Source organism: Hyperoodon ampullatus (assembly GCF_949752795.1).
Source record: "Hyperoodon ampullatus genome assembly, chromosome: 12".
Taxonomy (NCBI): Eukaryota; Metazoa; Chordata; class Mammalia; order Artiodactyla; family Ziphiidae; genus Hyperoodon; species Hyperoodon ampullatus.
In genome coordinates this window covers 72,870,884-72,896,006 of record NC_136925.1, presented here as the reverse complement: position 1 = coordinate 72,896,006, position 25,123 = coordinate 72,870,884, and the positions used below count along the sequence as shown (strand labels likewise).

The 25,123-nt window shown below is 44.2% G+C and overlaps 1 protein-coding gene across 1 annotated transcript in view; it reads right to left on the bottom strand.

Annotated features, from left to right (window-relative positions):
* UST (uronyl 2-sulfotransferase) overlaps window positions 1–20,043 on the bottom strand; it is a gene marked incomplete at both ends in the record, with an annotated part of 296,437 nt that extends 276,394 nt beyond the window's left edge. Inside the window, one exon of the mRNA XM_079716162.1 lies at window positions 19,791–20,043. Coding sequence (XP_079572288.1) covers window positions 19,791–20,043 — 253 coding nt within the window. The remainder of the gene's footprint in view (window positions 1–19,790) is intronic.
* Between the last annotated feature and the right edge of the window lie 5,080 nt (window positions 20,044–25,123).

Genomic DNA, 25,123 nt, shown 5'->3' with positions numbered 1-25,123 from the left:
CGCCATCTCGACCCGCAGACTCACTCAGCCACACTGAAGCTCTACATCCCAGCACGTCATTCAACAGACTGCTCTCGCCTTCCTGCCAAATATAAGCCCGAAGAAACTGACACTTGAGAGAAACAATCAGGGCCAAGTTCAATATCCATTTTCTAAACACCTAAACCCACTGAAAAGCAAGACACCTCAACTGTGACAGCTCGCTCCCCAGGGAAATGCAATTGCTGACGAGGGACTTTATAGCACACTTTTCACTTTTTAGAAAGGGCCAGTGTATGGCACAGCCTCAAGAAGAACATGTCACTTTCTGGAAAAAATGACTGTAGAAGACATTGTCTATTCTAATACTCTAAGATCAAATCAATTTCTCCTATAAGTTGAAGGTAGAAAAAGAGAGGCCACCCATTCCCAATGAACACCTATGCTTCTTACATTAAATAATGACGACATGACACACTTTATCCCTTTTTGCCTTCAGATATATATTTAATGTTCAGCTACAAAAACTCTCTCATTCCAGGCACATGTTCTAATTACCTTAATAAACATCTATCACCCAATAAGTGCCAGACCCTGGGCAAGTTCACATAGTCTCGTTCAGGGCATGGAGCATCCCTTTGGGCTTTTTTCCCTTTGCCTCTTCTCTAAAAAAGTGTCCTGAAATTCAAGGGATCAAAAAATCATTTCAAGGACTATCTACCCACCCACCGCAATCTTAGCACAGTTCAATGCTTTTGTGACCTGAACACCTCTCCTCCAACTGTGTTTTAACAAAATCGGAGATTTAGAAACCTGTTTCTGGTTTAAAAAACAAAACCAAAAACAAAACAATTAGACCATTTTGCTTCAAACATCACAGAGCAGGTGGCAGCACAGGTAGGGCTGGATGTCTTCCAGCAGGGGTTGGAAGAGCTGAACTGCTTTACAAAAAGCTACACTTGGAATGTGAGATCAATAGCCCCAGAATATGGGCCTTCAGGTGAGACATAAATGGAGTCACTTCTAAAGAGTCTTCAGTAAAGCCGCAGAGAAAATAAACCTGCCATACACAGTGAAAAGTCATATTTAAAACAGCAAGAAATCATAGCCTAAATGCCAACTTAATCTATGACAAAATGGCATGATCAAAGTTACTGAAATAAATGAAACATAAAATCAAGATGTTATAACCTATCCTAATAAAAATGCAGTGCGGATTTTTCTTCCCGTTTCAGCTACTCAGAGAAAATAAACCATCAACTTGTAGAATGCTATCATAACAGGAAAACGTCAGCAAAGAGGGAACTCGACATGACTATAGTATACTAAATAAACACCTGCAGGATAAGAGTTAAGCTGATTTTCCTGTCAAGCTTTCTTTATCAAGATTAAAAGTACTTTGAAAGTTCAAGCTAAAAGAGTGAGAAAAATACTTGAGTACTTTTGTTGAAATACGCTTCCACATGGCATGGGGTGAAACGGAAGAGATTTCTGGGGCCTGGGCAGACCCAAACTGGATGCAAAATTCTCCCCATCCCCGTCAGTGGAGCAACTCAGGGCCCTTCAAACGACTCTGGGCTCAGGTTTCTCATCCGCAAAGCGAGCTTAACACCCACGATTCGGGAAAGTAAAGAAGTGAGCTTGGTGACACGTGTGCAAGTATTTTTTGATCTTTAAAACACCATTCAAATCTGAGGACCATTTCAGACACCTGCTTAGCCTCCGCGTGGCTTTCTGTTTCCAGAGCTATCTTCATGAATAACAAATCTGCTATCACACTGTGGTCTCAAAGTGATCAGTGGTTTCCCCATTGCTTGTCAGTTAGTATAAGATACAAGTTCCTTTACAATCTACCCTTTCCCCTAGAAGCCACCCTGTAGCAATCCCACTTCCCCTCTCTCTGTCACAGTCTCTCACCAGCCACCCGTTCTACTCAGTGGACTCAAAGGGGCCACAACTGTGCCCACTGGCTTGCCTTTGCCAGTGCTGTTCCTTCTTTCTGGAATGCCCTTTTCCCACATCTCTGTCAGGCAAACTCCTATTTATGCTTCAACACCCAGCTCGTGTCACTTCCTCCATGAAGCCCTCCCCTTCTCCCTATTTTCCCCCCATGCTCCCCAAGGGATGTGAATGAATCTCTACTACTACAAACACATACATGAAAGCAATGAATTTATACATCTATATCAGAGACTCGACTAGTAGCTCTTGAGATAATCTTTGTGTCTTTGGCACACTCAATTTTGAAAAATAAAAGTGAAAAATTAAAATCTTATCAAATGATCACAGGGTAAATGTTTTAGAAGTTTTAGTCACCAAACTATTCTTTGCAAATTCTTTCAAAGAATAAAAATATCCAATAGACTAAAATGCAATTTACATGATCTTTGGAGGTCTTCTTCCTACACACAAACTATAAATTACAGAAAGGGCAGGAGTACACACAACAAATAGCCACTGTTTGTGAATGCCTAGAGACAGAATTTTGATGGATGTGTTTGTTTGTTTGTTTGTTTGTCGACACAACACACACACATCCCACAGTAAGTAACATCCCTCTGGCTCCTACACTCTGGAGTGCCACCTGCTCTAGCTAGGCTTCTGCCTGGATAATTAAAATGAAGATGTGTATTAGCAGATATTAAAAATGCAAATTTTCACAGTATTCCAGTCAGCAGAGCAGCAGATAGCATTCTCTTTATAATCTAGTGGTTGTTGTTCTGGAACAGAAAGAGTCCTTCTAAAGTTTCAATGGAGACTCAGAGAGGTTAAGTGAATTACCCAAGGTCACACAGCTGCACGCTGGCAAAGCCAGGACTCAAACAGAGGACTTCTGATTTGAAGCCCAATGCTCTTTTACACTACATTGACTCTTGTAATAGTAAACATCCTGTTAAAGGTAAATTCACAGAAGAAATCTGATTTCCAAAGAAGAAAATGTAGCTCTGTTAGACCATAGGGTTGGCCTTTAAATGTCTGTGTCTTCAAATTGTGGTCTCTTGAATTTTATAAACATTAAAAAGAATAACAACACACAGGAACTAAACTTATTATCATCTAGCTGCTTATAAAAATAGGGTTTAAAAGAGTGTTGTCCTTATTACAAGGTGCTGCAAAGGGCTGAGGGCGGCTTGAGCCAGGCTGTTGATGAGGAGCTCACCTATCACCACCCCCCTAAGGTTTCTAGCTAAACTGAAAAGGAGGCATGTGTCTGGAGGTGGGGTGTGCTCACTTTTTACTCCAGAGACCCGAAAGGAATCAAGAGACTAAGACCTATCAATTTGCCTCATCCCACACTCACTCAGGCAACTCAGGAAGCGTGGGCAAGGAGAGTGGTCATGTCTGCCTGGCCTTGCCAGCGACTCCACAATCCACTGACTCTCAAAAGTTCTCTCCAGAAACAATGGCAGTGGGCTGGAAGCTGGGGGACCTTGCTCCCAAAAGTTTAGGAATTAAATGGCAAACAGGGGTTTCAAACCCTCTAAAAAGAGTTAAGCTTGAAATCAGTTTCAACGTTTGAAAAATGAATTTAATGTTAAAGAATGACATCACTCAAGTATGACTTTGTCTCCAGCTAGACTTGCAAAACGATTGAGTTAATTTATACCAAAATAAACGCCGAAAGGATGTAAATGAAAAGGTGAAACAACAAAAGAATTAGAAGAAAATATAGGGACAGGATATAAGGCCTTTCTAAGCATGAAAGCAAAGGAAAAGTAATAAATGGAAAAAACTTAATTAGCATAAAGGAAAAATAAAAGAAACTGATTTTAAAAACTAAAGAGCAATTTAAAAAAACACAGTTGCATGTATGGAAAAGGGCTAATACCCTTCATCTCTAAAGAATTCTTAAAATTAGTAAGAGAAAGAACACATCTATAGGGAAAAAATGGGAAAGGGTAAAACTGTAATTCCCAAAACATAGTCAAATTGTTCAGTTTCACTAATATTCAAACAAATGTGAATTAGAGCTTAAAATATCATTTTTCACCAACTGAATGGGTGAGGAGTTTTATAAGATTATACCCAGTGTTTGTAAAATATGAGCAAAACAGACTGCTGGTGAAACACACCGAGATAAATGGCAATTTGTACTAAAAGCAATTTTTAAATAGGTGCACACTTTAACCCAGCAATTCCAAGTCTAGGAATTTCTCCCTGGGAAGTAGAGAAGTGTGCAAAAATTTAATACTGTTTATCACAGCTTTATGCAGAATCATGAAAAACTGGAAATAGGCTAAATATCAAAAGGCCTTGCTAGAGGAATTACTGTACATTCATAAGAAACTCTGCTGCTATGAAAACCAATGTTGTTTAAAAATATGTAAAGACATGGAATAACATTTGTGGTACTGCTGAGTAGAGGAAGAATGTAACCAAACCAAAGCAGTTCTGAGTAAAGGAATTAACATGCTTTTTAGTTTCTTCTTTGTGCTCTTCTATTTTCCAGTTTTCTACAATGAGCATGTAAGGGTTTTAATTATCTATTAAAATTGTGTTTTCAAAACATTACACCGAGTCATTCTAATTACTTGCTTCATTTATATCCAATTATTCGCTCTGACCATAAAAAAAAAAAAAAAACTTTACCTGGAGTATTTGGATAATAGGACACTTAGCAATGAATTCTGACATCATTAAAATTTAAAACAGTGCAAGAATCTGCAATAACCGTTTGAAGAAACTTTACATCCAAGACCAATTGTTTAACTTCCTATGCTTATTAATGAACTTGACATTAAGTCAAATCTGTATGTTCACAAATCTCCAAACAGCCTGCATTTTAATACTATGGATTGCAGAAATTAATAAAAGCAGACATTTTAAACTTTAATCAGGCAAGTGTGTGATTCTTAAGAAAAATCTAATGTTCTCAAATTCGAACAATCAAATTGGTGAATGAGAATTCAATTTAAAGAAACTTATAAAATGTTTAATAGCGCAGATCTTTAGTGGGCTAAGATGAACCCTCACTCATTTTTCTGTTTACAAGTATTAATCATATTCCAAACATGCTACAGTGTAGACCCTTATTACTCGAAGTGTGGTCCTCCGACTGCAGCACTGGTGACACTGGGAGTGTGTTGGGGATGCTGAATCTCAGGCCCCACCCCACACCTACTGCACCTGAATCTACAGTTTAACAAATTCCCAGGTGATCTGAACGCACATTCAAGTTTGAGAAGAGCTGGTACAGAGAAGCTGAAAGCTTTAGTGTTATAAGTCACAGCCAAATAAAAGACTATAGGCTAAGCATCTCTGAATAGTACCACAAGAAGACCTAACGCACACACAAAGCTATCCGGCCATCTATCAACTCTAGAGGTTCTCCAGTTTGGTTGCCTATCAGAATTGCATGAGGCGCTTTAAACAAATACAGATGTCCAGGCCCCACCCCTGACCAAATGAATGGACATCAGTATTCTCCAAAGCTCTCCAGGTAATTCTGTCGCGCAGCCAGATTTGAGAACCCCTTAGCTACTGGCATAAACAGGGTCTTAACCAAAGACATCATTAGCCTAATCACAGCCGGGCAGATCTAATCCCTGCTTCTACTCTCCTCCTGTGGCTTCCCAGACACCCCCGTTCATCATCACTCTTTACATTTATCCTAAGTCCTTCTCTGCCCCTCCTAGTAGAATGCAGCCCCCAACGGCAGGGACAGAGTTATTAGTCACACTACTTCCAGCACCCAGGGCATAACTGGAGTCTGATGAACATTTGTTGAAGGAATGAACTCGATTAGATAGAAGAGATGACAGAGAGAAGCCAGATGGGAAGGAGGGCGGGCATAGGAAAACAATAGGAAAACTCATGTTCTCTGATCCTTTAAGTCTCATTGATGTGAAACTTCCATGAAGTGTAAGCCTTGTGGGGAAGACTTACTCTGAAATTAACAAAAAGTCACCTATCATTCCAACAAGGTGGCCAGGAAATATCTGGCGAAAGGGAGCTGTGTTTTGAAACAGCAATGCCTTATGCCATAAAAGAAACAAAACACAAAAGTAGAAGCCTGCCCAATAACCGAAGTATGTTCTAGTAGGTTCTCCCTATCCAAGCTAGGGAGCACACCTAAGAATGTGCCCACACCCACACTTCCTATGCCAGAGTGCAGGTCACAGTGTGGCACCACCGTAACTGTGCACATTTCAAGACGCAGGCTCGTGAAACCTACACACCTCTCCCCAGCCATAAGGAACAGGAGAGTGAGACACAAGAAGGCCTGAATGAAGCCTTGTCTAAATGCATTTGAAAAGTTCACCATCAAGCTACAAACTCACGAGACTGGAAATGTTATCACTAAATGGTAGCTGTAGGTATCCTTTGCCCAGGTGAAAAGAGCAATGAAAAGATAGAGATTATGGCAGCTAACACATATTTCTTTCTCCCTCCCTTTATTTCTGGGAACCTCTTCATCTCACAACAGGACTAGAAGAACATGACCACAAACATTTCAGACCCCGTAAGGCCTCAGATCTCCGCTGGGCAAGCAAACAAGAGCAGGCTTCTGAGCTGGGAAAAGTACGAGCAAGAAAATAATATGACCTCAATCCTGTCATCTGCTAAAGCAAACGAAAGACACTGCACCATTTGGTTTTCATGCTTATGGAGCTTTCCAGAATCCATTTCTCCACTCTTACCTCCTTGTCTTACGTAGCTCTTAGCTAGAGAGCAGCTTCTAAGGAGGGACCCTGGAGAGCACAAACACATTTTCAGGAGGAAGCAACATTAACCCCACACGGCTTAAACTGGCATCACACGCAGAGTTTATGTCAACATCCTCCTCCCCCAGGCAGGTCTTCCACACCGGAACTCCTCACTCGACCTGCTAAGAGGCGACCACACCACAATTCCCAGGCCAGTCTGGCAAGACGAGAGATGCAGGTGTGCCCCAGCCTCGCCTCCTGACTCAGCCCTGCCTTGGATTCTCCGCCAATCATCACTTTCTGTTTTCTTCCCCACTATAGTAAAAATAACTTCCTCTTCAAGCGTCTAAATCTGTATGTGATTTTACACACTTTTTCTTTGGCACATCGTTGGTTGCATTTTGACACTAAAGCAGAATGAAGTCGCAAAAAATCTGCAATCACATTTCTGTAAATCTCCAACCAGATGAGTCAGTTCCACTGTTCTCTGGAATACTGAGAAAATACTTCCAGGCAAGATGCTGCCTTCTAAGCACCACGTCAGTTCCTCCTGTCCTCTGCTTCTTACAGACTCAGCAAAGTCTCAGGGATGGAAGGAAGCGGGGCAGAATGCACGGTGCTGTTTGCTGTGAACTGGAAGGGGCTTGCTGGCTGTGCTTCTGAGTGAGGAGAAGGGCATCTCAGGGGGCAGACCATCCAACACAACTGTGGCACCAAGGACTCAGGACGTCTTGTATTTAGGACCTGAGACAGAGCTCCAGAGAGCTGCACGCCCTCACCTCCCGCCCCCGGCTCCAGTCACCTGCCATGACTACAGAACAGGGGTGGATGTGGCACAGTCGTTTCAAAAGAAGACAGTTTAGAAGACAGTCACTTAGGATACTCCTCTCCATAAAGGAGGCTCACAAACCAAGGGAACTGGAGAATTCCTCAGTTCTACAGGCCACCGAGGGGCCATATAGACAGAGGAAAGTGATTAAGATGCATAAGGGAATGAAAATCATTTCATCTTTTTTGGCTCCGGACGCACAGGCTCAGCGGCCATGGTTCATGGGCCCAGCCACTCCACGGCATGTGGGATCCTCCCAGACCGGGGCACGAACCCGTGTCCCCTCCATCGGCAGGCGGACTCCCAACCACTGCGCCACCAGGGAAGCCCCATTTCATCTTTTCATGTGTTTATTGGTCAGTTGTGTCTGCTCTTCTGTGAACTGCCTGCTCCTATTCTTTGCCCGTTTATCTCATGAATTCTCCTTTTCTTATTGATTTATTGATCTTTTACATATCTGCATACTAACCCCATTTTCTAGAGAAACATCTGTCTCCAATCTGGGTCTTTCTGCTTTGTTTATGGGATGTTATTGTTCAGAAGGTTTCGCTTTTATGTTGTTTTCTTTTTTTCATTTACTGTTTGTGCTTTCTGCATCTGAAAGTAACTTCAGATGAGGAACTACTGGAAGATAGATCTGTTTTTCTGGACAAGATTTATGGCGGGGGCATTTACAGTCACCTTCATAGCTTCAATTTTCTGAAAGAGGATGAAGTCCAACAGACTATTCTATGTAGCTCCCAGAAGAACTAGCAGAAGTAGAGAGAAGCCACAAAGAAGTAGCCTGCTACACTGTGCAAACTCCCTCAGCCACTGGAGCTGTCCACAATGGAATGGGATGACCAGCAGCAGGCAGCTGGGCCAAGATTGTGAGAATCCTCTTTGAAAACACAGCTTTCTTATCCCTACTTGTTTTCCTTCTTTCTTCCTATCACAGTTATACTCTGAATTCTGGAGAGCCATGACTTACTCTGCTTTCTCTCTCTCTTTGCCTTCCTAAGGACATTCTGCTTCCCACAATTTCTGAAGCAAGATCCTCTCCTTATTGACCAGATAGGCTGGAGCAAACTGGTGATGGGGGCAGGGATGGGGAGTGCTGCTAATTTTAATTAAGATCAAAACAGAACAAAACAAAACAATGACTAAGACTTTGAAAATGATGGCCTAAAATGTTTTGGCATATTCTACTTGCCTTGGTCGCTTGACTACTGAAATCTTTTAAATAAACATTTGGCTCCAAAGGAAATACCCTATAGTTTCAGTTGTTACAGTTAAATGGCTTCTTAACTCTTTCAACACATGATTTTAAAGTAGGTGGGACCTAAGAAAGCGCCTAATTCAGTCATTCTAAAGAAAAAAGGGGCACCATCACCTAGAGAGCTTCTTTAAAGAACCCCAGAGCCACACCCATTCTCCCTTTCCTGGCCACTGGGACATATTCCCAGATAGACCATCAAGACCACATGGAAACACTGCTGCTGATGAGGGTCCTAGGAAAGAAAAACAATTGAGAATCCCGGACCTAATCAAACGTCTTCAGTTTGGACGTGAAGAAACATAAGCTTAGGAGGCTTGTGTGACTTAACAGCACTGACCCCCGAACTATTTGCGGACTCCCTCCAGACCCAGGTCCACTGGCCCTGCCAGCTACTCGCACAGCTTTGCGTGACAGTTCTGCTTTCCAGTGAGAAGGTATTTGTGTCAAAACAGGAAGCTCTGTGTTGGAGCTGCAAGGTCATGGTTTCCCTAGATAAAATTTAACTTTCTATCAAATAATGTAAGATCCCATTTGTTTTCAGGTTCTCAAGGAATTGGGTAACCATCCACACCAGATAGTAATGGCCCTGTGGCTCTGGCCCCTACGCTCAGTGGCTGGGCAGGTCAAGGCAACATGAAGAAGCGGAGAATGGAAAACAGAAGCAAGTTCCCCAGCCTTCTGACAAAGACATGATCCGCTACTTTGGTTCGCTGCTCTTGCCTTGACTTCCAATGGAAGGGAAATGGGAACCAGAGAAAAACCAGTGCCAGACTACTGGACGCGGTAGTTCCATCACAAGTGGGAGAAGCTCTAGCAGCAGTCCCAGTGTATGCCTGGCACTGTGATCGTGTGAAAGGGTCTGATTCATGTGGATCACCAGTCCAGTCCTAGAACGGCTGGCGACCCCAGAGAGTGAGCTGTGCCATACTCCCTCTGTACTACTACTTTTCTTTTGTGAATGCGGGGCGGGGGGGGAACGTGTACATAAATTCAAAACAGAGGAAAGCAGGCTGTGCAAAGAATACGTTTTTTAAAGATTGTTTCCAGGAAGCAGAAGAGAGGAGGAGAAGCAGAAAGGTTTGTGTGTAAAGTTAACAGGGCAAATGACTGGAGCTTATCAGCTGTTGAAGAGCCCTCACCAGTTTGAGGGTGAGGGTGACAAGATAAGCCACAAAAATGCTGATTCAGTAATTTCATATATCTTGGGTAGAATGGTGCTTTCAAATGGAAGCAAACCATGAATGAATTTGCGTACTCCACTCGTATGTGTGTTTGTGCAAGTGTGTGTGTGCATGCGTGTGTGGGCCAAAAGAAAAGGGGATCTGAGAGGAGCAAAGAATAAGGTGAGAAAATTGGCATTTGCTGAAATCAAATGCCATGCCTTGAGTCAGTTAAGTACTTTATAAAATAGCAATTATTAATCCCATCGTACAGACTAAAACATCTAAGGTTTGGAGAAGTTAAGAGAATCGCCCAAGTTCTCCCAGCTACTAAGTGGTAGCACAGTGATCACACCCAGATCTCTGCTCTAAAACCTGTACTCTTTCTAGTATTGGATGCTTCTGGCCCACAGAAAGGTTTCGATGAATATTTGCTGAGTGACTGAACAAAGGAGTTTATATGTCTCAGAATGCTTTCACTTTTATTTTCATCAAGACTGTGAAAGTCATATGCACTGAGCTAGAAAAACATCAATGGTGTTTCCAGAAATGCATTACAGCTTAATATAAATGGTTATTTAAATCATCTATCAATGAATGAACTAAGAATTACTTAATCGAGGCCATGACTTAAGGTTATTTCCATATCTTTCATTAAACAAGGGTCAATGGGTTCGTGCATTGAGCCTTAATCTTATAATCTATCATTTTGCCATTCTACGTTAAAATCTGCTCAGTCACTATTTCAAAAACCACATCATCTTATGGTCTCATCTCCTTAAAGAGTCAAATTCATGCTTGAAACGTACAAGCTAATTTAACACAAATTGCTACCTAAGGAAGATGTTGACTTAGAGCAAGAGATAAACTGCTATTCTGCAAACTCCCAAAACTGGTTCAGGGTTCAGGAAAATGACAAGAAACAAGAAGTTTGAATTCCAGTATGCAGCCAAATCTCTAGGCTGACCGCAGGCATTCTTAATTACAGGGAAAGCTCTATAAATGTAAGTCCAAATCCCCAAAGGTAAGAGGTGGACAATTATCCCCGAGCACAGAAGGAAATGTTTATAGAAGTATATGTCATAGTGGTTTTAACATCTTTGCTTGTAGCATATGCTTCAAACAGCCAGAAAGGGATGGGTGGTAGAATCAACTGGCTTGAGTCTTTCCTGGCACACCGCACCACAGTCTCTACTTAAAATAAGGGCAAAACAAAGCAGAATATGAAACCCCAGTAAAGAATAGATTGTTTAGGGCTCCCCTGGTGGCGCAGTGGTTGAGAGTCCACCTGCTGATGCAGGGGACACAGGTTCGTGCCCTGGTCCGGGAAGATCCCACATCCAGGGAGCGGCTGGGCCCATGAGCCATGGCCGCTGAGCCTGCGCATCCGGAGTCTGTGCTCCGCAACGGGAGAGGCCACAACAGTGAGAGGTCCGCGTACCGCAAAAAAAAAAAAAAAAAAAAAAAAGAATAGTCTGCTTAGCAAATATATTGAATCAACAGACACTTCCTAAGGGTTCCTGTGGAGTACCCAGCAGAGGTGTCACAGTAGAAATAGAAAGTATTTGAACAAGCTTCCTCCTTTCAAGGAGCTTGCCCACAAATTATCACAATACAAGGTAGAAGGTCAAAACTTCAAAAGTGATCATGAAATAAACACTATAGGAGTTCAGAGATCATCACTGGAATTTGAGCTTCCTTAACTATCAGCAAAGAGGCAATAGCAGAAGCAAAGGCAGTAGTGAGGCAAGAAAAATGAGCCAGTGGCTAGCTTTGGGAAATTACAGACAACTGCTATAAAACCTGAGATAGATGGAGAGGTGCAGCATACCCTCAACACTAAACTGCTATCTGGCTCCCTGATAATTTTAATATGAGAGTGTCACAAAGTATTCAAATTGAGGCTCTTACCAGGCAGCATGGAATTGACTGTACTTATTTTAAAACTTCTTATTTTGATAATATATATTTTAAAACCTACTGAAAATTTCTAACACTTTTGGAAAAAACAATTTCTTCCTAAAAATTCCTAACTTATTTTACTAATTTACTGAAGGACTATATATTTGTCCTGTATATTGTACCACAGTGTGAATAAAAATGAACTGCATATGAATTCCAATTTTCTGAAGATTTCCTTGGTAGCCTCATAGTACAGTATATAAGGAACATAACGTACCCAAATGTTTCCCCCCGCTGAGTTCATCAGCTCCTTTCTAGTGAACAGACACAAAGACAGAATACTCATATCCATTGTACTATAGTCTGCTGCTCAAGATTGACTACACTCATATTCCACATAAAAGTCACAATAAACTTTGTGACATCTGTAAAATAGTTAAGAGCTACCTATTAATGAATATTCATACATTAGAGCTAAATGCAAAGTGTTTACTATTCAAAGTCATCCATAACTGTAAGACCCCCAAGATTCTTTTAAAGAGGTCTTTGGGTTCAATCGTTAGGAATTTATTTAGGTTTTACTCTATACCCAGATACTGTACTTAAAACTCAAAACGAAAAAGACAACTTAGTTCAAAGATGGGCAAAGGGTGTGAATAGACATTTTTCCAAAGAAGATATATGAATGGCCAAAAAGCACAGGAAAAGATATCCAATATCACTAATCATTAGGAAAATGCAAAAAAAAAAAGCCACAATGTGATGCCACTTCACATCCATTAGGATGTCTACAATCAAAATAATGGAAAATAGCAAGTGTTGGTGACGTTGTAGAGAAACTGGAACTCTCGTACGTTGTTGGTGGGGACGTGCAATGGTGCAGTCACTGTGGAAAACAGCTTGGCAGTTCCTCAGTAAATTAAACATGGAATTACCATATGACCTAGCAATTGACTCCTGGGTATATACCTAAAAGAACAGAAAATACGTGTACATACAAAAACTTACACACAAAAGTTCACAGCAGCACTATGCACAAGAGCCAAAAGACAGAAACAACTGAAATGAGAAACAGATAAATGGATAAACAAAATGTTGTATATCCATACAATGGAATATTATTCAGCCATAAAAATGACTGAAGCACTGATACATGCTACAATATGAATGAACCTTGAAAACAATTGTTCTAAGTAAAAGAAGCCAGTCACAAAAGGCCACATATTATATGATTTCATTTCTATTAAATGTCCAGCAGAGGCAAATCTATAGAGACTGAAAATAGATTAGTTCCTAGGGCTTGGGGAGACGGAGGAATAGTGAAGGGATAACTAAGGGGAACGAGGTTTCTCTTTCTGGTGATGAAAATGTTCTAGAAGTGGGCTTCCCTGGTGGCGCAGTGGTTGAGAGTCCGCCTGCCGATGCAGGGGACACGGGTTCGTGCCCCGGTCTGGGAAGATCCCATATGCCACGGAGCAGCTGGGCCCATGAGCCATGGCCACTGAGCCTGCACGTCCGTAGCCTGTGCTCCGCAACAGGAGAGGCCACAACAGTGAGAGGCCCGCGTACCGCAAAAAAAAAAAAATGTTCTAGAAGTGACTATCGTAATAGTTTCCCTTATCTAGGTATATACTAAAAACAATTAGAAGCTATTAAACTATTAAAAACTTTAAGGGGGTGAACTGTATGGTTTGCGAATTATAGCTCAATAAAGCTATTTTTAAAATTCATAGCATAGGGCTTCCCTGGTGGCACAGTGGTTAAGAATCCACCTGCCAATGCAGGGGACACGGGTTCAAGCCCTGGTCCGGGAAGATCCCACATGCTACGGAGCAACTAAGCCCATGAGCCACAACTACTGAGCCTGTGTGCCACAACTACTGAAGCCCGCGCGCCTAGAGCCTGTGCTCCGCAACAGAGAAACCACCACAATGAAAAGCCCACGCACTGCAACAAAGAGTAGCCCCGGCTCGCCGCAACCAGAGAAAGCCCACGCGCAGCACGAAGACCCAACGCAGCCATAAATAAATAAATAAATAATCGAATTTTAAAAAATTATTCAAAAAAAATTAATAGCATATACTGAAATGTGCTTTGTTTGGAACGTTCATGCACAATAGTTGCTACATTATTTTGACTTTTGCAACTAAGAATTTTTGGTGACATGCTACTGTTGCTGTCCCCATTTCTGACAAATAAAAGGATTTATGTATATCACTGTTTGCTTAAAGTTGAGTTTCTATAATAAAAATAAATATAGGTAAGACAAAATTTCTTTGTGGTCAAGTCTCATTTCTTTCCAAAAAAAAAAAAAAGCAAGTGACAATTCCTAATCATTCTAGCAGCTACAGTTGTCAAATAAGATGGCTTTTCACTGCCCATCACTGACCCCCTTCAGTACAGCTGCAAGGCAAGCTACAGTTTCTGCTCCTGCAGCTTCCCTGTAGGGAAGCAAAAGATACTCTTTCTTTGGGGACTCAAAAAACTTGAGCACTTTCATTCTAGCTTCTCAAATACAAAACCAACTAGTGTTTTAAACCTGGATTGATGACAGGGAATTTGAAGAAAGACAGAATCCAGATAATGCATATTTATCTGTATTTTAAAACAATTCATACTGAGACGAGTCTACGTTAAAACAGTTTACAAGACAGAATGTTTTTCACTATTCATGCTGTGTGTTTACAGAACAGTCTGCCACAGTTGAATTCCATTTTCTGTCTTCTTCTAATACAGTGCTACTGTGTCCCCAACCAACCCTATAAGATAAATTTGCAGCTATGAACAAGAATGTCATTTTCTTTTTATGTCAACAATTTCTATTGATAACATCATATTTTATGCATTCATTTCCTAGATTGCTGTCTGGGGCCTGGAGTACTATATTTAAACCATGTGTGATGTGCAGAAGGAAAATTAATTTGACTTTTAAGGTTTAGAGAAACTATTTTGTAACAGGTCTGGACCTCAATTTTCACATTTTCCTTTAAATTCATTTAAACTCAGAGAACTTCAAATTCAATAAAGTTACATCTTTTTCTTTCATTTTTGACTCAAAATTGCCATGCTCATATATAATATACATATCAAGATTAGCAATTCTGAAAACTAAAGTAAGATATCTCCATTTTAAACAGTATAAGTTAAAAATGGAAAGGAAAGCCTATCAACCTGAGATCAATCCAACAGATTTAGTCCCCATAAAGACTAAATCACATACCCAAGTCTTGATAATAAATCATTAGAGTTTGCCGGTTGTACAGGATCAGTAGTAAGCCATCTGACTTATTCGGTTTACATCAATGTAACGAGTGTTATTCCAAGTTTTTGATATTTCCACAGCTCATAAGTAATGAGGCTACTGGCAAAGGCTGCATCATAATCTAATTTCTGCGGGAGATTTTATTTGATTTTGGTTGGTTTTCCATAGCAAGTCAAAGTCTGAATGCCACTTCAAAATAAATGAAATAATTTCACTGAACTGGAAAGACTATGGTCTCCAAGTTAAGTATAGCAGTTTGCTCTATTCATCTATTTATCCCATTGTGTGTTTTATGCTCTCCTCTCTCCACCCACTTCAAGGAGGAAAACAATCAAGACAAGAGTTATGCCTGCATAACTTTCCTCTCCCTGACTTACTTACTTTCCTTCTTTTTGGTAATAAATCTGTTGCAGCAAAAAGCATCATTAAAAAGAACAGACTTTGCCCTTCCCCAAACTGACTAGAAAAAAGAAGCTGTCTGACCCCAGTTCCTGTGAGAAGAAAAAGCATCCTTACTAACTCTTTTCCCTTTTTTCTCCACACTATGCTTTCTGGTTGCCCTCCTTCACCTCATTCCGTGCATCTTCTAACCTCAGAAACTCGAAAGCCAGCTGGGGCTGCAGCTGTTGGCTGGTCCTTCCCTTGAAACAATGGGGCGTAAGCAGCAAGGCAGATGCATTTTTTTTTTTTTTTTTGGCGGTACGCGGGCCTCTCACTGTTGTGGCCGCTCCCGTTGCGGAGCACAGGCTCCGGACGCGCACGCTCAGCGGCCATGGCTCACAGGCCCAGCCGCTCCGCGGCTTGTGTGATCTTCCCGGACCGGGGCACGAACCCGTGTCCCCTGCATCGGCAGGCGGACTCTCAACCACTGCGCCACCAGGGAAGCCCGCAGATGCATTTTTAAAAGCTGAAGTTTAAAAAATGAAACCATGGGGCTTCCCTGGTGGCGCAGTGGTTGAGAATCTGCCTGCCAATGTAGGCGACATGGGTTCGAGCCCTAGTCTGGGAAGATCCCACATGCCGCGGAGCAACTAGGCCCGTGAGCCACAACTACTGAGCCTGCGCGTCTGGAGCCTGTGCTCCACAACTAGAGAGGCCGCGATAGTGAGAGGCCCGCGCACCGCGATGAAGAGTGGCCCCCGCTTGCCACAACTAGAGAAAGCCCTCGCACAGAAACGAAGACCCAACGCAGCCAAAACTTAATTAATTAATTTTTTTTAAAAAAATGAAACTATGTCCATCACTTTTTAAACACTTTAAAAATCTCTCTCTCATCCCCCCTCTTTCTCTCAAATACATAGGAAACTTTGTGAAAGCAACGTTTGACTCTAGAACAATGTTCTTGAACTTAAGCAGGCATCAGAATCACCTGGAAGACTTGCTAAAATGGATTCCTGGGTCCCACACCCAGACTCTTTCATTCCATAGGTCTGGGATGAGACCTGAGAATCTGCACTTGTAACAAGTGTCCAGGTGATGCTGATGCTGCAGGTCCAAGGACCGCACATTGAGAACTACTGGCCTAGACAGTGAACGACTGCTAAAGAAAGAGAGAAAGAAGTTAGGAATTTAAGATTTAATTTGATTCCAATTCACATCACCTCCAGTTGTGTGGCTCTGGGAGAGTTCAGTTGCTTAGTACATGGAAGCAGCGTCACGGAGATAAATACAGGAAGGTGGAGTTAAGGGCAGGCTAGCTGCTTGAATTCTTTCCCTTCTCTGTTGGCCCCTCAAGATACTCAAAGTATCAAGAAAAGGAAAGTGAAATTATGGAAATAAAAATGATCATTTTTTGCCAGTCAGCCCTTTAGATTTCCACTCGCATCTTGGCTCTATTTCCTTTTTCTCTCAAACTGCTTGTAGTGCTAATGCAATGGGTACTTGATTCAGCCAGACGTGGATTCAAATCTTGCCTTACTTACTATGCGTCCTTCAGCAAGTCGGTGAACATCGTTGCCCTCCCTTCTCCCATATCGAAAATGGGAATAACAGCTGCACCTACCTATGCTATTGCTGTGCTAATACAATTTCATCCTACATGTGCACTGATTGGCAAATACCCAATAAATGTTAGCTTCTATCATAAATGGTCCTTTTTTTTTTCCTGTGAGAATATTCAATATTCAATATGTTAAACATCACACTACCTATTTGATACAATAGGTGCAGTCATCACTTTGAAAAATATTTATTTAGTAGCTACTATGTCAGATATAATATATTATACAAGTATATTAAAAATAATATCCTGCCAGGACAAATATTGCTATAAATATTATTTTGATTTGGGAAAATTTTGACTTTCTATGAACTTATATTTAAGAAAAATACTTGCCTCCAAAATTGGCTACCTAGGAAAATTGAGAGGATGTGCTTACTAACCACAGTTTTGTTTTCACAGACACTAAAATAATAGAATGGAGGAAACAAGGGGAGAGTAATTCTGCAGATACCTTGGCCTTATTTTATTAAGGGTATATTTTAGATCCTCTTAAAGACCACAAGCCTGCTTTTCCTGAAAATCATTATGTTTACATAACAAAACAACAGGGAACAAATTTGGCCAAGGGTATCCTATTTTCAGTTCACAACTGGTGTAATAGGCAATTACATCAGTCAGAAACTCAATGGTGAGTTAGTAATAGGAGCAATATTCCATCCTTCAGTTCTTCCTGGTTCCCTGAGTGAATGCTGTGAAGTCACCCTTCCAGCAACTAAGCCCCCAAATTTATCAGGCCTCATTTTTTGAAATATATAATGAAAGCACACTAAATTCTGGATACCACACGTATTTGGCTGAATTTTCAAGAGGTTAACATGCTAGATGCTGCGGTTTCCTGATTTTAGCCTCACTACATGCCTTTGCTCCCTCCTCCTCCCAGGCTCCCCAGCCCCAAGAAGGGTATCAGAACCATAACATTTTAAGAGCTGGATGGAGGTGTCAGAGACAATCTGGTTCCGCCCAGAATTTTACCTATGGAAAAGCTGAGGTCCATGTGGTTCCAGTGCCCTGCCCAAAGCCAAGTGCTCCTGAGGACACCACAGATGTCTTCCTTCCCTGTCCACTGTACTTTCTCTACATCACTTGCCTGCATATTTTGCTTTAAAAGAACCTCGCCAAAGAATTCATTATCAGAGTTTACGGAGAAAGGCCCCTGAGCTTCCAAATCACTTCCCTCCCTATGCCAGTTAACAGCGATTGTCGGTAATCGTAACAATTGTGACCTGTGTGGTACTAGCAGGAATCGGAGAGCCTATGAGGCTGTGAGATTTCCTAACACAGAACTCGAAAGAAGAGAGTTGACTCCTTAGCAAAAGTGCATATTACCCCAAATCCTCAAGAAACCAGATATGTTTGGAAATCTACTTGGGCAATATTTTCCTTTAATTTTCCCTAAAGCATCTTAGAAAAACCGTAGTCCTCCAAAGTTTCTATTGAAAAAGAAGTGTAACGTTTAAAATCTGAGCTTCTCTGCGTGGAAAAAAAACATTATTTTATCTGCGTGTACATTTGAAAACGCTCTAACACATTTGTCACTTTGCTGAAGTGGTTTTTTCCTTCGAAAACGATCTGCTATCCAGACCTGTGGTTTCTGCGACGAAGGATTTCTGTGGGTGACGGTGGCAGCCTCCCGCCGCCGGAGTCGTTTGGCCCATTACGGTTCCAGCGCTCCAGGGGCCTCCCTTTGCGCCTTCGCTCGCGTCACGCAGACGCCGAAGTTTGCCGGGGGCTTAGGTTTATCCCCTTGGACGTTTGCGATTAGCTGGATCCCTCCTAGCCTCTCGCCCCCGCCCCCGCCCCCGCCCCGGCCCCCGCAAGACCTCTTCTGCCCACAGACTTGTGCATCCTCCCTTAGCCAAGGCGCGCACCGGGGGCCTGTGGGGTGCTTTCGCTGGGCCCTGGCACCGCTCTCCCCGCGCCCGGACCACCGAGCTGCGTGCGGGTCACGCCCTCTCTCTGGAGACGCTCTTTTTTTTTTCTCTCTTCGCACACTCCTTCCTTACCTCTGCTAAAACAGGCGACCTCGTTCCTAATAAACCAGACACAACCCGCCACCCCCCCAAAAGTTCAGACTTGAGACACAGCGCTGAGGATCGTTCAGTAGAAGTAGGCGACACTGCTGGCCAGGCTGACTCGCGCCCCGGACCCCGGCTCCCCGCGTCTCACTCGCTGAGGACAGTGGGGTGGGCAGGGGGTGCCCCAAGCACAAGGCAGCTCAGGGACAGCGTGGAGCCTGAAAACTGCCCCTGGGCCACCCAGGCCAGGGGGCAGGAGCTCTTGTGGGGAACAATTCACAGAACGGGCCGTGGGGAGGAGTCAATCCCACCCGCGCGACCCCGAGCGCCGGACAGGACGGGACTGTGGTCGCTAATGCCATGGAGGGGCTGTCGCTGCCCCTCGCCTCTCCCCACTCTGCCAGGCTTGAATATACACACACTCGTACACACTCACTCACACGCCTGCACTCCGCCCAGACCGTGTGGCGGAGGCGGGGGAAGGTATGCAGCGCCCAGCCCCGGGCTACCTGCCCGGCACATCAACCCCGCGGCGCCCCCGCCTAGGCGCAGACAGACGGACGCGCCGGAGGCAGCAGCCGCTCGGGGCCGCCGCATCGATGCTCGCCGGCGTCCCACCTGGGGAGCCTCGGGGAGGCGGCGGCGGGGGCAGCTCCAGAGTGCCCGGCGCGCCCCACTCTCCCCTGCACAACTTCGAGCAGCGCGCGCCGCCCTCGCTCCCGTCTCCCTTCCTTACCCAAATACTGCCGCAGGTCGAGCAGAAAGCGCGGGGGTCCCCCGCCGAGCTGATAGAAGAGGGAGCCCAGGCAGAAGACCAGCAGGGTGGCCATGCAGAAACCGTAGTCCCGGAGGGAGAAGCGCAGGAGAGGCAGCAGGGAGACCCGGCGCTTCCAGCTGCCCAGGCCGGGAGGGGCGCCCCCCAGAGGGGCCCCATGGGGCCAGGGATCCGCGCCGCTGCCGGGATGCTGCTGCTGCTGCTTCTTCTTCATCGCCTGCTCCGCCGCCTTGCACAGCCTGCCCGTGCCAGGAAAAGGTCACCCATCCGCCTGCGAGGAGGAGAGCCCGGCCGGCCGGCTGCACATGGACAGGGCCGCGCCGAGGGCAGCCCGGGTGGGGGCGGGGAGGGGCCGAAGTTGCCGGGCTCAGGAGACTTTCCTCGGCATGGTCCCCGCCGCCGCGGCCCGAGCGGCCGAGGTGCCCGGCCCCGGCTCGGCGGCGCTGCCCGCGCCCGGCCCGCGCCCGCTAGCGCCCCCGTGCCCCGCGCCCCGCCGCGCCTCGGGCTCGCTCGCGGCCGCCGGGGCTCGCCTCCAGCGCCAGCGTGGACCCCCCGGCTTTGTGTCTGTCGGTCTCGGCGTGTTTTGTCCGGGTTCAGGCTCCTCTAAAAAACGGCAGGGAGGAACGGGAGGCGGACACCATCCCCTCGCTCCACCTCCTTGACAGGGGTTTTCCTCCCTCTCCTCCCCTTTCTCCCTCCGGCTCTCCGCCGCTCTCTCTCCTCCCTCTTCCCTCCCTCTCTCGGCTCGGGTCTCCGGGTTTCTCTCGGGTGTCACGTTACTGCCTCTGCCTGGAGCGGGTGAGGTGGGGTGGGGGGGCGGCGATTATTCGCTACAAGGAAGAAAGTTTCTGGGGGTTTTTTCCTTCCCCCTTTCTCTACAATCTGGCCTCAGTTCCTGCGCCACCAGCGACCTCTTGGGGGCCCCGCTGACTTCCCTCTCGTAAACAGTCACCGGCAGGAAGAAGCACGACTTCTTTTAGTACTACATGGTTTTTGGGTTTTGTTTGTTTGTTTTCTCATTTCAGAAACTTGATTCTCCTGTGTGCCCAGCTGTTTACAAAAGGCCGATGAAAGGTACTTGGAGATAGGTTCAAGACTTTGCTGAGATGGTAAAAGAGCAAGTGGCGTAAATTATAATTAAAACATGACCCCATAGGGCCAGGCTCATCGCCCCAACTCCTGGAAGAGAAACAGAGGAGGACGCTTGCTTCTTGCTCGCCTTCGCTCTACAGCTGCTCATCCAGAAAGCGACCAGAAAGGCAAGGGAGGGGGGCGGGGAGGAGGGGTGTTAGAGGGCGGACTCAAGGAGGTCTTTCCTCTAGCAGATATGAAGAGGGAAGAGCCCCTGCATACCCATTTCATCCCTGCCACACTTCCTTCCGAGGGAAGTTTCTGGACCTGAAAGAGCACCTTCCGGGCATCAAACACAGATCCGCTGGCGAGGGTGGGTGATGCACAGAAAGGGCTGCTCTCATCAGCCACACTTTCAGTAAGAATAATACATTGCTAGATATAGAAGCTGTGCCACCTGAGACTTAAGTGACTTGCCCAAGGTCACGGAGATACCAGGAGTCGAGTTGGGTGCCACACTCAAACCTGTTTGACGCTCCAGCCCACTATAATAACCACTGCATGGTACTATCTCCCAGTCAGGGTGCTTTTCCTAATAACTTGCACGGTGATTGGAGGATGGGATACACGCATTTAGCCCAGGCCACTTTGAGAAACAGAAATGGGAAGTTCAGGCTCCTTGTGCCTGCCTCACACCTCTGGTTTCCTATTCACTCTGTACATTCCAGTGACTGACAACCGATTAAAGGAAGAACCAGGAACCAGGGACATCTACGATTCTAAGACCGTTTTCCTGAAAACCTTTATAAAGTTGGGTATCTGAGAAAGTTTCTATGGAAAATCAGGGAGTAGAATCCTGAGATCAAGAGTTTACAATTTAAGAATAATACGGTTTAACTGTCATCCAGACGTGAGTATCTCTGATTCCCGAAGAAGAAGACACATAGATCATAAACTGGAGACAGTTGTGGATGAGGTGAGTGGTGTCACACACATCCGCACACACACACTCTATTTCCCAATTTTATGTTGTCCTGGCCCACTTTCTCATGAATGGGAAGGATGCTTTGAGGCGGAAAGAAAAGGGAAGTCCCTGTGTTCTAGCACAGAAAATTCTAAAATAAAGTGTCAATGGTTTGTTTCACATTTATTCCATGAATCAGATTTATTTGGATTAATATGCTCATTTTAAATGTGAGTGGCCCTGAGAGAATTAAGCCCATCAGACATTGCCCACTAATGTGAATTACTTTAATCAGCAGGCTGAGTAGCTGAGAATAGCCTCCCAGTTAATAATTTTTGAGTTAATGACAAGAGACTAGGAGACGGACGGGAGGGGCAAAGCAATTTGCATAATGTTTCAGAGACCACCTGTGACAAATCGGACCCGCACCTGAGGCCTGGCCCTATCATCTGGATGTTTTTCATTAGATGTAGGATAATGTACAAGATCCTCTGTGCTCGTGAGACCCCCAGGGTCTAGAAACTTCTCTCACAGAATGAGTTGGGAAACTTCCCCATTCTTTCTCCTAAGGAAAGGAATCTGAGCAAGAGCGAGGTTATAACAGGCAGTTGGAGCAGGAAGAAAGGAAATAGACATCTTAAAAATAACTAAATATGGGAATAAGAGTTTAGAAAACAGTGAAAAAGTTATGAGGAAAATATGAGGTGGCAACATTTGGCTTAGAAAAAATAAGCTATGACATGAAGAATTTGAGAGGGGGGACTTCCCTGGTGGCGCAGTGGTTAAGAATCCACCTGCCAATGCAGGGGACGTGGGTTTGAGCCCTGGTCGGGGAAGATCCCACATGCTGCGGAGCAACTAAGCCCGCGAGACACAACTACTGAGCCCACGTGCCACAACTACTGAAGCCCGTGCACCTAGAGCCCGTGCTCTGCAACAAGAGATGCCACCGCAATGAGAAGCCTATGCACCGCAACGAAGAGTAGCCCCTGCTCGCTGCAACTAGAGGAAGCCTGCACACAAAAATGAAGACCCAATGCAGCCAAAAATAAATAAATAAATAAATTTTAGAGGGGAAAACCCGGGCAGTTTTTAAAAGATTGTGTTAATGGACTAACTGCCTAAAAAAACTCACAGAGGGAAAAGAACGGATCTTAAGATACGAAGAAATTTTACATGGAGAAGATTGCTTTATATTTTCACCCCACAAAAAGTTAGATGTTTGGGTAAAATTTTGTTCTTTGAAATCCTATAAATGTCCCATCAAAAAAAACAAAACAAAATAAAAAACCTTTTAATTTAAAGTACTTATACTGATGAATGGTATCTTTATTCAAACTAGTTAACCAACTAACTAGAGGAATTTGTGAACAATATTTATTATTAGTCTTATAATTCAACATACTTCATTTAATACCTTTATTTAATAGTTTGAGCTTTCTCATCCCTTCTCTCTCTGGTGATTTTCATCTCTCTCACCTGAGCCACTCATTTTCAACAATCCTAACCCCTGGCCATCATCACCTTCTCTCCTCTGCTCATGTTAAAAGTGCCCACACTTGAGCAATTTTCAGTCTTTTCAAGAACCCTCAACTTTTTAATCCATCACCCATCTTGTATGTTTACTTCCTCCTTTGTCCAGTTCTGATTCCTGATCCATCGTTCTGATCCCTATCTTGCAGACACCCTTTCATTCCCATGCTCCTGTCATCTTACATGGTACATACTTGTCTGGCAAAACCCAGATGAACACAGCAGTGCCCCTGGACCGGATTGCAGAAGACACCCAGCACTGCTAACTGCTTCAATTTAGCACAAATTTCCTTAGACGCTCACTCATTGCCGTCCAGCAACCCCGCTCTCTAAATGGCCATTTCATACTTCTCTCTTCTACTCCCACTACTTTCACTTCTTCTGTCTCAGCTGACGACCTGGCCTCATGCTTTATTGAGAAAATAAGAGCAGTAGGACAGGAGTGACCTCATTTCTCCACCAATCTAAACCCTCGCTCTACCCTTCCTTCTGTTTCACTGTGTCCCTCTGTGCTTCTAGCAAGGCTAGTCTGTCACTGCCCTAGATGCTTGAATACACCCAACCCCACACCGAAGCATGCTCTCTCCCAAGGCTTCTGCATCTCTATAAATGATGGCACTATCAAATCACTCAGGGGCAAAACCCAGAAGTCTTCCTTAGTCTTTCTCCTTCTCTCACTCCTGTATCTAACCCATCTGCAAATCCTATTGTCCCTACTTTCAAAACAGTATCCAGCATCCAACTTCCTTTACTACCACTCTGGTCCAAGCCACCATCTTCTCTCATCTGGGTTACTGCAGTGGCCTCCTATGTCAGTTATATTTAGGCTTAGCTGTGTGTAACTGAAAAACCCAAAATAACAATGGCTTAAACAAAATAGAAGTGTATCTCCCTCTCATATGAAACAAATCCAGAAATAGGCAGTGCAGAGTTGGTGAGGCATCTCCATGCTCTCATCAAGGAACCATCGGAGCTTTCTCCATCCTCAGCATGTGGTTTCATTTTAAAGGTAACTTTATGATTCAAGATGGCCACTGGGGCTCCACCCCTTATGCTTATATTCCAGGCTGGCAACAGGAGGAAGCAAAAGAAGAAAAAAGTCTTCCTCCAAATGGAGTGGGTTCTTTTAAAGCAGTGTTCCAAAAATGCTATGAATCATCCTCTTACAGTTTTTTGGCCAGAACATAGTCACAGGACCATGTCCAGCTGCAATGGAGGGCTGGGAAATAGAGGTTTCAGCTGGGCACACTGCTGCCACAAAAGAATCAGGGTCCTATTACTAAAGTAAGAAAGGACGAATGACTACTAAGTGGCAATCAGCAGTCCCTGCCATTCCTCCTTCTTGATGCCAGACTTTCACTCTCTATTTCATCCCCTTCACAGCAGCCAGAGGTAACTCCTCTACACAGAATTTGTTAGTGCCTCCCAACACACTCAGAGTCAAAGCCAGAGTTCTTCTAGTGCCCTACAAATGCCCTTCTATTTGGCCCCATTGTCTCCCTGACCTCATCTCCTGTCACTTTTCCCTACTCGTCCTATCTCATCATTGGTCATCAGACCAACAAAACTTGCTCCTCCATCAGGGCCTTTGCAGTTGTGGTCCCCTCTGCCTCAAAAGTTCTTTTCCCAGATCTCTACACGGTTTGTTTGCCCTTTGACTTCCTTCAGTCTCTGCACAATGTTACCTCAGTCAAGGAATCTTTTTTGACTACCCTATACAAAATGT